At 45.8% G+C, this 13,306-nt stretch overlaps 1 protein-coding gene across 2 annotated transcripts in view; it reads right to left on the reverse strand.

The window, feature by feature from the left end:
* The window catches only part of UNC13B (unc-13 homolog B), a 1,359,370-nt gene that overhangs the window by 204,919 nt on the left and 1,141,145 nt on the right, over nt 1-13,306 (reverse strand). For both annotated transcript variants that reach the window (XM_069212466.1, XM_069212457.1), the window contains exon 26: nt 10,233-10,359. In XM_069212466.1, coding sequence (XP_069068567.1) covers nt 10,233-10,359 — 127 coding nt within the window. The remainder of the gene's footprint in view (nt 1-10,232; nt 10,360-13,306) is intronic.

Genomic DNA, 13,306 nt, shown 5'->3' on the forward strand with positions numbered 1-13,306 from the left:
CTTGTTAATGTAGCGCTTTCCACCTCTGCCTACCTGAGCGAGTTGTCCTTCTTGATAGCAATCAGTGGCGCGATAGATGATTTCCATACAATGGCCTGCCTTACATGGGTGAAGAGGTGGGCAAGGTCTACAAATCTGCAATCAGTCTTGTTGTTCTTTCTACGCTTAACCTGCCCCATTACAGCTTTTGTGTGGGTATTAATTCTGCTACCCGCCTGCTGCTCCATGGTTCAGGTAACCCTATGCTAGTACGCGAGTTTCTGTGCATTTCCAGGACATATGCAATACATCTTTTTACCCAGAGAGAAATCTATGGTACTCATCTGGGACCTCTTGGTGCATTCTGTACAGCCTGTCGGGCATAAGGTATGGGCAAGGTAATATGTGAAAATAATTTAAACCTCGAGTTGTGTGCCACTGCTTTTGGGTAGCCTTCCGTCTTCTTCCAGCCTATGTCAGCCAGCTCTCCATCCAGATCTCAGGCCCACAGCTCTGTCCTGAAGGGTCTGACCTGTCATACCCCTTGCAGCACATGCAGATGTGTGACCGCTCTTCTACCCTGGTCCAGCTCCAGCCCTATCTCTAATACCAGGTGTGCTTGTGGGATCCCATTTACCCTTGCCCAACCCTTCCTCACCTTTCTGACTAAGGCATTGCATGTCAGGAACTGGCCCAATGGGATATGGTATTTTTGTTGCAATTACTGGAGAGTGCATCTCTGTCACAGGGGTTACCCCAGTGTTACCACCCCTGTGTCCATTCATTGTTGTCTTTCTGGTGCCTCTTTCACATTCCCAAAGCCTAGTATGCACCACAGCAGTAGGGCTTGTGCATACAGTGTTGGAGCCACGCCGTGCATTATTCTAAGCCAACGATACCTCTCAGTTTGCAGTACGAATGGCTCGTGGTGTGTCCTTGAATGTTGTGAATAAAGGACAGATATGATGGTATTCGCTAGGAGTTCTGTTTGCAGGTAACTTAAGTCAGGATTACGGGTGTCAGCTATCCACCTCACCACCCACCACCATTGGGTAATGAGGTGGCAGAGTTCAAAATCAGGTGCTCCAAACACTGTCAACATGGAAACACTCTTGCTTCTTCAGGGCTACCGTATGTCTACCTGCCACCCCACATCAGTTTGGTTAGTAACCGATCTGCCTCAGCGAAGAACCTCCTGAGCAATCGAACTGGCATGACTGCAAATTACCAGCGGAACTGGAGAGAAACACCGTCTTGGTTACAATGATTCTTCCAGGACAGACAGAGGCAGCTTATTCTAGAACATGAGTAGCCCATGACTTGACTACAGAGGTCTCTGGTCAAGTTACCTTCCAATCAGTCAGATTCTAAATGGTAGACACTGACACCTAAGGACCAGAAAGTGGTGACCTCCCAACCAAGCACTGTGGAACAGGACGAACACCGCTTTGAAATCATCATAATAACAGATGCCATTTTGATTGTTTTACTGTTGTTTTGCTTTTCATATTGTGCCCATGTTTCACACAGCGTTGCTGTTCTCTCGTTCACGATGACTCTCAAGCTTGGCACTGCTAGCGAGGATTCACACGACTAGCACAGCGCCTGGAAAGTTTACATTTCTTGCATCTCTTCTCAAAAGGACAGTTTATGTCAAGTTTAAGACCAGCTCCTCCACCACTGGTTTCAATGGGAACAGGAGGACTTTAGTATTTTTATCTTCAGTCCTGAGATTTCCCAAAACCTTTCCAGAAATGTGAGTGAATGGTTACGATCCGATTCCACCCCCTCAAGATATATTAGCATGTCATCTGCATAAAATGAGATGATGCGCGCGAACCACTAACGTCCCTCCATTCCCACCTAAGAAACAGCACGACCAGCAGCTCCAAAGCTTAAGCGAACAGAAGAGGGGAAAGGTGAGACCCGTGGAGCGTACCTTGCCTTATTCTAATGGGACACAAGATCACCTCACAGACTTTAGCCCTTGCGATATGTGCAGTGTACAGCAGTCTTATCCAGGCCACAACATCAGGCCAAAGCCCATTACTTGCAGTGTGGCAAATAGGAACCCCCAGCTCTGGGAGTCAAATACTTTCTGCATATTTATGGAGAATGCTAGGTGTGCCTGTTGGGGAAGTATGAGTGGCTTTGTAGATTTAGCATTAATATTGGTCAAGCGCAGGATTGCAATGCACTGGAAATCATCTAACCCTCCAACTAGAGGCATAAGGAGAGTAAATGTGATCTGGAGGTCAGTGCCAAAACAGCAGCCCTAGGCACAGTACCTGCAGAGGCCACACCGGAAGCACTCACCAAAAAGTTGGATGAGAAACCACTTTGATGACCTACTGGACGCATGGGTGTGTGATACAGGGATAGAAGGGAAAACAGCAGCATAATGTGTAATAGATTTAAGGGGCTTTATCTTCCACGCCCCCATTCCTTAACCTCATGGACTAAAGGCATATAATGAGAGGAGTAGCCTATCACAAAGCTGAACCTGAGACGTAGCCAAACCTTGCTGCCTGCAAATAGGTTTACCTTACCCTCCACTAAGCAATGTGTAATGTTTGTACAAGATGTTCTGTATGTAATATGTATACCAAAAAATATTTAAGTATTTGGTAACCTGTAGAATATTGTATAAAAGACCTGCTGTGGTGTGACAGACTCTGTATATTCCATAGAAGCTCAATAAAATAAGTTTTTAAAAAATCTATGGAGACTAACACAGGGTTAAAAGCCTTCGCATGAAGCCCTTCAACATACGGAACTGCCTACTTATATTTACAGCTCTGCTTCTCAGTGGCACGAATCCGGTCTGGTCCAGGTGCACAAGAGTGGGGGGAATTCTATTAGTTAAGAGCTTGCAATTTATATTAAGTAGTGAGAGCAACCAATACAAGGCCACTTCCAATGGATCTTGTTTAGTTTTGGGCAAAATGATTACAAAACACTCTTAAGGACACTTACCTATTCACTTAACTCTTCACTATCTATGACCCAGCAAGTCAACTCCATCTCCTCCTCCTGCTGCTTCAATACCCTCCGCATGCTTCAGAAGATCTACAAATGAATTCCTACTGAAACTAGAAGAACAGTCACCTAAGCCCTCGTAAGCAGCAAACTGGACTACGGCAATGCCCTCTACGCAGGAACCACGGGCAAACTCCAGAAAAGACTGCAACGCATCCAGAACGCCTCCGCACGCCTCATCCTGAACATCCCCCACCACTGCCACATCACAGCCCATCTGAGAGACCTGCATTGGCTCCCTGTCAACAAGAGAATCACCTTCAAACTCCTCACCCACGCTCACAAAGCACTGCACAACACAGGACCAGAATACCTCAACATACAGCTCTCCTCTTACACCCCGACTGCTTCGCTCCGCCGACCTCGCCCTCGCCACCGTCCCACGCATCCGCAGAACCACCACCGGCAGCAGATCATTCTGGCACCTCGCCCCCAAGACGTGGAACACTCTTCCCACCCACCTGGGTCTGACCAAGGACCTCCTTTCCTTCAGGTGACATCTCAAGACATGGCTGTTAGAGGAGTAGCAGCCCTCCCCCCCTCAGTGCCTTGAGACCATCACGGGTGAGTAGTGCACTTTACAAATTCCCTGATTGATTGATAGTAGCCAACCGACCTTCCTCGCTGCTGAATATGCTGCATGTAGCCTAGGAGTTAATAACGCTCCATACATCTAGTAGAATTGTGATGGAAATCCATCACTGTCAGGGTTTTGCCTGTTGCCAGATCCTTTATTGGTAACCTAATCTCAACTGTCATTGGGTCTTCCGAAGTTTCTCTCTGACCTGGAGTTAGTTTCTTTACTTCAACCTGCCCTTCGCAGTGCTTCCTTTCCAGTCTAAGTACACCACTAAGCTTAGAGTAAAGCAGGGAACAGTTTTCTAGCTGGGTTGCAACCACTCTACATTCTGGCGTCTGCCACATGGTAATCGGAATAGGACTGTTTACTTTTCTGTGCATCTATGCGAACTGACGACCAGCCTTGTTCTCCCTCACTGTGCAGTGCGGCGACCCATGCCCTGATGGAGATTTTGTCTATTATGTCTGTCATTGCCATACCTTCTTCTTGATTATACTACTTTTTGCTCATCTCCAGGGTCTACCACCAAGCCTTACCCTCTAGTCTGCCAGGTTACTCACTTCTCTGTTCAGGGGTAGCATTCATCCCACTAGTCACTTCACTGCATAACCCCCTCAGACATTCCTCCATACCCTCCCATTCAGCAAGGACCCTAGCCGTGGATCCCTCATTATTTGCATAATACTGTTTTATGTACAGTTGATGCTGACTCTGTTAGGTTGTCTCTTCTAGAGCTGCTGGTTGGAGCCTCTAAGCCGGAATATAATCAAGTGTTTGCCCTCAAAGAAGTATCACCAGGATAGAGCTATGATCTGAGACTCAAAGCAGAAAATTTTCAACAGCTATATATAGATGACAAAATGTGTAATCTTTGACGTCTGGGTGTAGTAGTAAATGTCAAGCATCCATCAGGATTCAGTGGGGTCTATATGCTTTAATACCCTCAGTACTGTTATTGCGCTTCAGATGTGCCTCATGGGCACTGCCCAACATGGTATTCTGTGTGCAGTGCCTCATATGGCCACCAGCCTCTTTCTCATGGTCTCTCAAAGTCGCTGGTGTGTCTCAAACTTCTGTGGCCCAACAGCTTCCTGCAAATACTTCTGAGGCAAGAGGTCTTACTCTCATAACTCTTGGTCACACATCCAGATAGGGCACTCTCTGCCACTTGTTTCTAGTTCATAGTCGCAAAGTCCCTCTGCCACCGCCTGCCCAACTGCCCCTACACATTTTGCCATGTTTACATGTTAAGGGCTGGTCACTGCTTCATTTATTCTCCCTGTAGAATCTTGTTTTCTTTAACTATCTGCTGGCTATTGCACTCTACATGCTTGTGCATCAGGACAGCTACAACTCTGCGGATGATGCAGGATACTGTTGGGTAGCGCTGGAGCCAGGTAAAAGATGTTTAGCACGTCATCTTGTCTGGCCACACCCCAAAGACATCCAACAAGGAAGAGACAAATTCATGAAAAATGATTTTCTGACCCCTATGTGAGTCCTTCAGAGCGTTCAGAGCTATGTAATACTGTTAGCAGAGAGTTTGTCTAGTCAATGTTCATATCTTTGCCACTAAAATAACCTCAAGTAATCACTCTGCAAACCTCTACTACAGAAACAATGCCTAGTTAAGCTGCTGTTGCAGCTTTCCCTAAAGGGGATCAGCTCTAGGACAGAGAGAAAAAGATAACATTTTATTTTGATATACTTTTTTAATAAACCAGATTATTGATTTTGAGGTGAAGGTGTATAATATGGCCCTGTGGGCTCAAAAGCAAAAAAAATGTTCAACAATAAAGCAAAAACATAAACAAACACCGGCTCGTCTCTACCCAGCCGACCTCCCCACCTACAGACCATCACAAACATATGAAACAAGACTAATCATTAGCATGTTTGCCCCACTCCCCTCCTCCGACCCACCTCTATCTCTGGAGTGATAGGATTTCATCATGTAGCATGTGGTTGCCCATACCTGCCACACCTTGGGGTGTTACTGGGGGCAGCCCCTCGCTTTGTAAACTGCTACTTTCATGCCCATACAGTAGTCCATCCACCTCTTCCACACAGCCATCAAAGGGGGAGTGGCATCCCTCCACTCTCATCCTATAACCCATTTAAGCTAGAGTCAGGCCGAAAAACAGGAGGGTCAATTGAAATCCATCACCACCCTGACCATCAGTAATGTGTAGGAGGATGAGTTTTTGGTCCATTGGGATCTGCCATGACAGAATCCAGCTAAACAGGCCATAACACCGCTCCAGTATTGACTCAAGTCCGGGCAGCACCACACTGTGTGAATACACGTGCCTTCTCCCATAACACATCTAAGACAGGACGGGAAAGCTATCACTCCCATCTGCCACAGTCTGTGGCTCATAAACTATACTCTCTGTAGATATTTGAGCTGAATTAGTCAGAATTTGGGTGCTACTGCAGCCGTGCAAATGGTCCCCAGTACCTCTGTCCAGTCCTCATTCTCCAGAGTCCCATAGGACTCCCAAGCCACACGGATAGCACCAAATATGTCTGGCTGGTTAGAGATTAGTGACTGATAAACTTTGGCAACTTTGTGGTCGCTCAGGTGAGACCAAGGGGGTATTTCTCTTTACCCATTTTTCAGCAGCATACGGCCCCCCCCACCCCCCCGAAAATCGATTATTTTTATTTAGTTTGATAGTATTATCCAATTTAAGCTTAAACTTATAATAATTGATAACAGCCCAGCACCAATGGTCCCAGGCAGTATGAACATCAATGGCCCCAGGTGCCATGAGCATCAATGGTTCCAAAACAGTATGAGCATCAAGGGCTGGAAGGAGTATGAGTATCAGCCCTCCCAGAATGACAAATGATTTGCCTTCGGTAATGCCTTAACTGGTAGAGGCAATATCTAGTTGCAGGTTACCTTAGAATTTCCCAAGGCGTCAGTCTGGATCCAGATATTTTTCTCAAGCAGTACCCCTGCACGCCACTAGGTGGCGTTGATTGGCTCCATGTCAGTCATCGGCCTAGTACACGCTGGATATTATGTTGTGGGTCCTATATAGCGCCAGCCCGGAGTGCTGATGTCAGTTTCTTTTCATGACTTTCCACGCCAGAAGTGCGCAGCCACGAAGAACACTGACCACTGGTTCTTCAAACTAAGGCCCTGAAAGGGGAGTCCCTGTCCCTAGAAATCAGTTTGCAGAGCGGGGAAGATGGGTGGGTTGGTAACGGATCTGCAACTAGATATATTCTCTACCAGATAAGGCATTACTGAAGGTAAGTAACGTCTCCATCTGATAGAGACATCTAGTTGCAGCATCCTTACCTTAGAATTGATACCCAAGAAATACCATCCCCGGAGTTGGGTCTGGGAACTATGATCATTCTAGAAAGTCCTGCACGACTGAACAGGCAAAGTGCCCGTCCCTACAGACCTGACTGTCCAGGCAGTAGTGCTTGGTAAACATGAGCAGAGATGCCCACGTTGCCACCTGACAGAACTGGAACTTTGCATGCTATTGCAGTGGTCACAGCTTTAGCTCTGGTAGAATGAGCATGCAAACCTTCAGGGGGTTTCTTCTTAGCCAGTGCGTAGCTCATTTTAATGCAGAGTACAACTCATCTGGGGATGGTTCCCATCTGCACTGCCTGACCTTTCTTCACACCCAGATAACCAAGAGTTGATCATCCACCTGGAACTCTTTGGTTCGATCAAGATAGAACGCCAATGTTCTTTTTGGGTCCAGGCGGTGGAGTCTTTCCTCTTCCTTAGAAAGACGTTGGGTGCATAACAAAGTAGGCAAGGTGATGGACTGGCCTACATGGAGCAGTTTCACCACTTTTAGCAGAAAGGAGGCCCTGGTGCGAAGCACCACTTTGTCAGGATGGATAGAAAGGTAGGGCGGCTTAGATAACAATGCTTGCAGCTGACTTATCATGCGGGTAGATGTATTGGGCATAAGCAAGGCTGTTTTCAAAGTGAGGACAATTGTGCAGAGGCTCGAAAGGAGCACACACCAGGAATGTCAAAACTAAATTCAAATCCCTTTGGTACATAATGAATGGAGATGGAGGAAACATGAGTAAGGCCTTTAAGGAAGCTATTTACAATGGGAGACTTAAACAAAGAAGGTTGATAAGGCAATCACAAGAAAGCAGGAATGGCAGACAGATAACCTTTGAGAGTGCCTATAGCAGAGACCGGCAGGGCTAGAGAAAGGATAAATAAAAAAAAGCTCAGAAAGAGTGGTTAACAAGCTTGTCTGTGCACCATGCCACAAATTTCTTTCAATCAAAGGCATATACCGTTTTGGGGGAACTGCGCCTGGCAGCCAAAATTACATTACAGGCTTCGGGCAGAAGGTCAAAAGCTGTCAACTGCCGCCACTCAATCTTTATGCAAGAAGGTGGAGACCGGACAGGTTCGGGTGGAGAACCCTCCCCTGCTGCTGTGACATAAGATTCTTCTGAAGGGGCAGTCTAATCGGAGGATCGATGGCCATGCTCAGTAGCTCGGGATACCAGACTTTTCATGGCCAGTCCGGAGCCACAAGAATGACTTGGGCGCGGTTGTTCTTGATCTTCTTGAGAACGCTGGGCAGAAGTGGTATGGGTGTACAGGCGTACTGGAGGGCTGAGTTCCACTTGAGACGAAAAGTGTTGCAGAGCGATTGCCGCCTTGAAAACTCCAACGCGCAATATTGCTGACACTGCCCGTTATCTGCGGAGGCGAAGAAGGTAAACAGATCTAACCAAGATTCTCCCTACTGCTGAAAGAGACTTAGTGCCATCTCCGAATGGAGACGCTATTCGTGATAGACTAAGAATTGTCAGCTAACTTCAACTGCTCTGGCGCTCAAAGAGCCCATCAGATGATGAACCATCAGAGAAATGACCTGATGTTCCAACCACGTCCAGGTGTGCAGAGCTTCTTGACAAAGGGTCCATGACCACACAATGCCCTGCTTGTTGCCGTACCACATGGCAGTGAAGTTTTCTGTGAACACCTGCACTACTTTCCCTTAGCGAGAGGGAAGAAATGCTTTTAATGCTAGTCTGATCACCCAGAGCTCCAACAGGTTGATGTAGAGTCGGGACTCCGCTGGAGACCAGCTGCCTTTGATCTCTGCCTCTCCAAAGGGGCTGCACCCATACCAGGAGTGACGCATCTGTTACTGTCAGATCTCTCCAGGGAAGGGAGAGGGATCTGCTACTGGTCCAACCGTGGTCCATTAGCCACCACTGCAGAGCTCATACATATTTTAAGGTATAAGACAAATGTTAAATAGCACAAAATATGGTTAAATAATTCAACGGTCTTTGTAGCAAAACTCACAAGCCAGAGTTGGCTCACATTAACTTCACAATAGATAATTTTTAACCGGTAATTCTATGTTGGGTGAGATGCACGGTTTTTCAGGAGTAACAGAACCATTCTTCTACAGAATCTGGCCAAATTTTACAATCCACAGAGAGGAATGGTATAAGTTGAAGAATACCAACGTGATCATATGAGATTAAAGGATGAAACTCTCCAGGCTGAAAAAAAGAGGTAAACCTTACAAAACGGACAACAAGGATTCGACAGATGCCACATCACTAACAGAACTCTGATGTCGAAGCCAGGTCCTCCCAGTGAGACCAGAACAACTCTGTGTGAGAATACTCTTAGAGAATCAATGCAAGCGTTTGTTTGCAGATATTATAGAAATAAAATCAGCGCCGCAGAGAACTATTTAAGACTGGTTCATAAATACTAATCCATTCCAATACAACATAAGTTTCTTCCAGTGAACAGCAGTTCTCCTGGTGAAAAATTATCTGAAAGTAATAGTGTTGGTTATATTGTTTGGGGAACATGGAGCCAGATAAGTCCATGGGGTAGACACCTTGTCCATGTTAGAGATTTAGTTTCCAAATTTAAATAAAGCCCACGAGGCTCTTTAGCAAGCTGGAATAATTACTGTAAAAGAGTAGGACTGTACTCAGAAAGGAGTGCAAAGAAATGCCAAACACAAATGGAACTAATGTCTGCTACAAACGCAGACTGCTCCTGATTGCACCTCAAATTAAGTTGGTCAATATTACAAAGGATTTTCCCTGCCCATGCTGTAATTACATTTCTACAAGCTAGTCTGAGCAACTTGAAACAATACAAATACATTCCTCCATTATGTCTCTATCATTAGTAGTAAGACAATCAATGTAGGAAAGAAACGTGTGTGGAACGTGGTACTTGTCTTGATGGGGGTAAAGACAGTCACTGATTAGCACCATCAGGGTCATAAGATGATACCTGGGTTCAGAGATGTGTGCAACATTATGAAGGATTAGGGAATCTGTGAAAAGACAACTATTTAATACAACTACTATAAACCTATACATCTGATGAGAAAAAAAACAACTTTCCCATTGTGGGATACTGTGTGTCTTCCCTCAATATTAGCAATTTTTAATTTCTGGATAATTCCAAGTAGAAACAGTTGTTTCACCAGAATACAGTGATTTCTTATAGTACACCTGTTAGTAATGCATCAATCTGCTCCCTGGGAATGGAAGGTATAAAGTAAAATGAATAGAATGGAGAGAAAAGGGAAGGGAAGGGAACCTAATACTTAAGAAGCATGAAGAGAGCACGCAGACTTACGCAGGATATTCTGGCACTTTGTCTTTGATAGCAGGAAGGTCCCCGACATACTCATTGTACAGCCACTTCACCTTAAAATGCAGGTTCATGTAGTCTGCACTCTTACAGAGACGATTCTTTTCATGCTCTGTGGAAGAAAACAGAAAACATTAATACAAAACCTTTATCACCAGCTGCAATCCTACCCAGTGGCTGCTTAGTTCTGCCTGCTCTCAGTCTTTTACCTCAATCACTACAAGGAGATCCCGCCCGCCGTAGTCTGCACCAATACGTATATGATGTGTAGCTTGTAGGGGGGTTTCTTGAGGGGTTTGGGGAGTAGGATAGCACTAGCTGGGAGAGAGGAGAGAATCAAAACAGGAGTACACGACGTGAAGCTTAATAGTAATGCCACATGATTGTAAAGTTAGTAGGCAAGCAGCAGCCACAGATGCAAGTCCTGCGGGTAGATTCTTTTTGTCATCTTTCTGATGTTAATTTAATGAGTACCACTGACTGTGATGTTTCAAAACTGGAAATCAGTTCTAGTAATTATATATATATATATATATATATATATATATATATATATATATATATATATATATATATATATATATAAATCCTACTGTCAGTCGCCAGTTACAGCTAGGACCTAATTTCCATAGCAAAAGAGTTTTTGGTTTACTAATAACCAAGAATGCCAATCACTTCAGCTGCTGTCTTGAATGTTTCAAGGTGATTTGTCAAGAGGGGCTGAAAAAAAGGGGTGGTCCCAAAACGTTTTTCCCCATGCAATTTTCCATAAGGTTGTTGAACATGACTACGGGCCACATCGCTGGAAGGAATTACACCAAATTTGGCAGAAAGGTAGCTCTTGGTCCAGAAAGAGTCTGTGTTTATATGCTGTAAATCTGTTCAGTAGGTTTTGAGATATTAGACTAAAAAGAAATATAGATATCTAGGGATGTGGATCCTCCTTGGATCCATCCATGGTGGATCCGGGGGGGAAAAGCAAGGCCCTAATGGACTGACCACAATCTAAGAAAAAAGTTGCAGCAGTCATTTTGGTTATTGTCTCAGTGGGTGGGGGGGGGGGGGGGAGACTGGGAATAAAAGTGAAAAGAGAGATAAGGGGCCAGGACAGAGGTATCCGGACCCCATGAAACAGAGGAGGGGTCCCTGAGGCACCCATCATGGACAAAACAAAATTCCAATTTTTTTGGCTGATCTGGATATCCACCGCGGGGCTCAGCGCAACCCCCAGTGTAAATCCACAATGGATTTGCAGATCTGGAGGCCAATGGAATACAAAAACCACACTCACTCAAGTAACCCTGCAGTCCAGGTCCTTCCACCAACATCCCCCTCCCACCTGCTGCGCACTGCTGAAGGCTGTATGCGATGTGGGGTTGGGAGCATGTGGGGGATTGGGCACAGGTCTGGGCTGCAGGCCAGGTCCCGCGGCCAAGTCCGCACCACACAGCATAGGACTTGATGGACGTGGTCAACACCACGCCGCGCACAGCCAAAGGCCGTCCGCGGCATGGGGTTGGCAACACGTGGGTTACAGGGATGTTATAGATAGGTTCTGAATTTACATGCACAAAATCATAGAAATTCAGCTGTCATAGTTATTTCAAGTAATTATAACCCATGCCCTAAGGTAACTATAATTTGTGCACTCAAACAGGTTACTTACCTTCCGTAACAAATTATCTGGTAGAGACATATTCTAGTTGCAGATTCCTTACCTCAGAATTTCCCCCAGGCGTAAGACTGGATCTGGAGATTTTTTCTTTGAGCAGTACCCTTGTGCATCATCAGTTGGCGTGGGTCGACTCCGGTTCGTCGTTGGCATTGTGGTTGCCGTGATAAGGCCGCGGTCGTATATAGGCGCCACCCCAGTGTGCTGATGTCAGTTTCTTTTTACAACTTTCCACACCAGAAGCGGAGAGCCATGAAGAACACTGGTGCGTCAGAACTAGGACCCTGAAAGGGAGTCCCTGTCCCTAAAAATCAGTTCGCAGAGCGGGAGGATGGGTGGGTCGATAAGGAATCTGCAACTAGAATATGTCTCTACCGGGATAATTTGTTACCAAAGGTAAGTTACTTCTTCATCTGACAGTGACTTCTAGTTACAGATTCCTTACCTTAGAATAGATACCCAAGCAATACTGTCCTCGGAGGTGGGTCTGCAAACCAAGATCATACAAAAAAGTCCTGCAGGACCGAACAGCCAAAGCAGCCCTCCCTGCGGACCTGGACTGTCCAGGCAGTAGTGTTTAGTGAACGTGTGCATGGACGCCCACGTTGCTGCCTGGCAGATGTCCAGGACTGGAACTCTGCATGCTAACACAGTGGTTGTGGCAGTTGCTCTGGTAGAATGAGCATGCAAACCCTAAGGGGGCTTTTCTTAGCCAATGCGTAGCACAATTTGATGCAGATCACAACCCATCTAGAGATGGTTCTTTTCTGCACTGTCCAACCTTTCTTCGCACCTACATAACCAACAAAGAGTTGATCATCCACCCAGAAGTGTTTTGTACAATTGAGGTAGAATGCCAATGCTCTTTTTGGATCCAGACAAAAGAATCTCCCCCTCTTCACAAGAAGGATGTGGGGGTGCGTAAAAAGTAGGCAAGGTGATGGATTGGCCTACATGAATGGGAGTGACCATTTTAGGGAGGAAAAAGGCCCAGGTATGAAGCATCATTTTGTCAGGATGGACAGAGATAAAGGGTGGTTTCGAAGAAAGAGCTTGCAACTCAGTCATTCTACGAGCAGAGGTGAAGGCCACAAGACAGGCTGTCTTTAAAGTGAGAACCTGAACAGGACAATTATGAAGGGGCTCATAAGGAGCAGACATGAGTTAAGTGAGTATTAAGTTCAAATCCCACTGGGTCAAGGGGTAGGCCGAAACACGTGGATAAGACCCTTGAGGAACCCCCCAACAATGGGAGATTTAAACAAGGAGGGTCGATCTGGTTGTCTGAGGAAAGCAGAGATGGCAGGCAGATAACCTTTAAGGGTGCCCAGAGCAGAGACCTCCTTAGCAAGAGAGAGTACAAACAAAAGAACCTCAGACAGGTGCA

The sequence above is a fragment of the Pleurodeles waltl genome, chromosome 1_1 (assembly GCF_031143425.1).
Source record: "Pleurodeles waltl isolate 20211129_DDA chromosome 1_1, aPleWal1.hap1.20221129, whole genome shotgun sequence".
Classification (NCBI taxonomy): Eukaryota; Metazoa; Chordata; class Amphibia; order Caudata; family Salamandridae; genus Pleurodeles; species Pleurodeles waltl.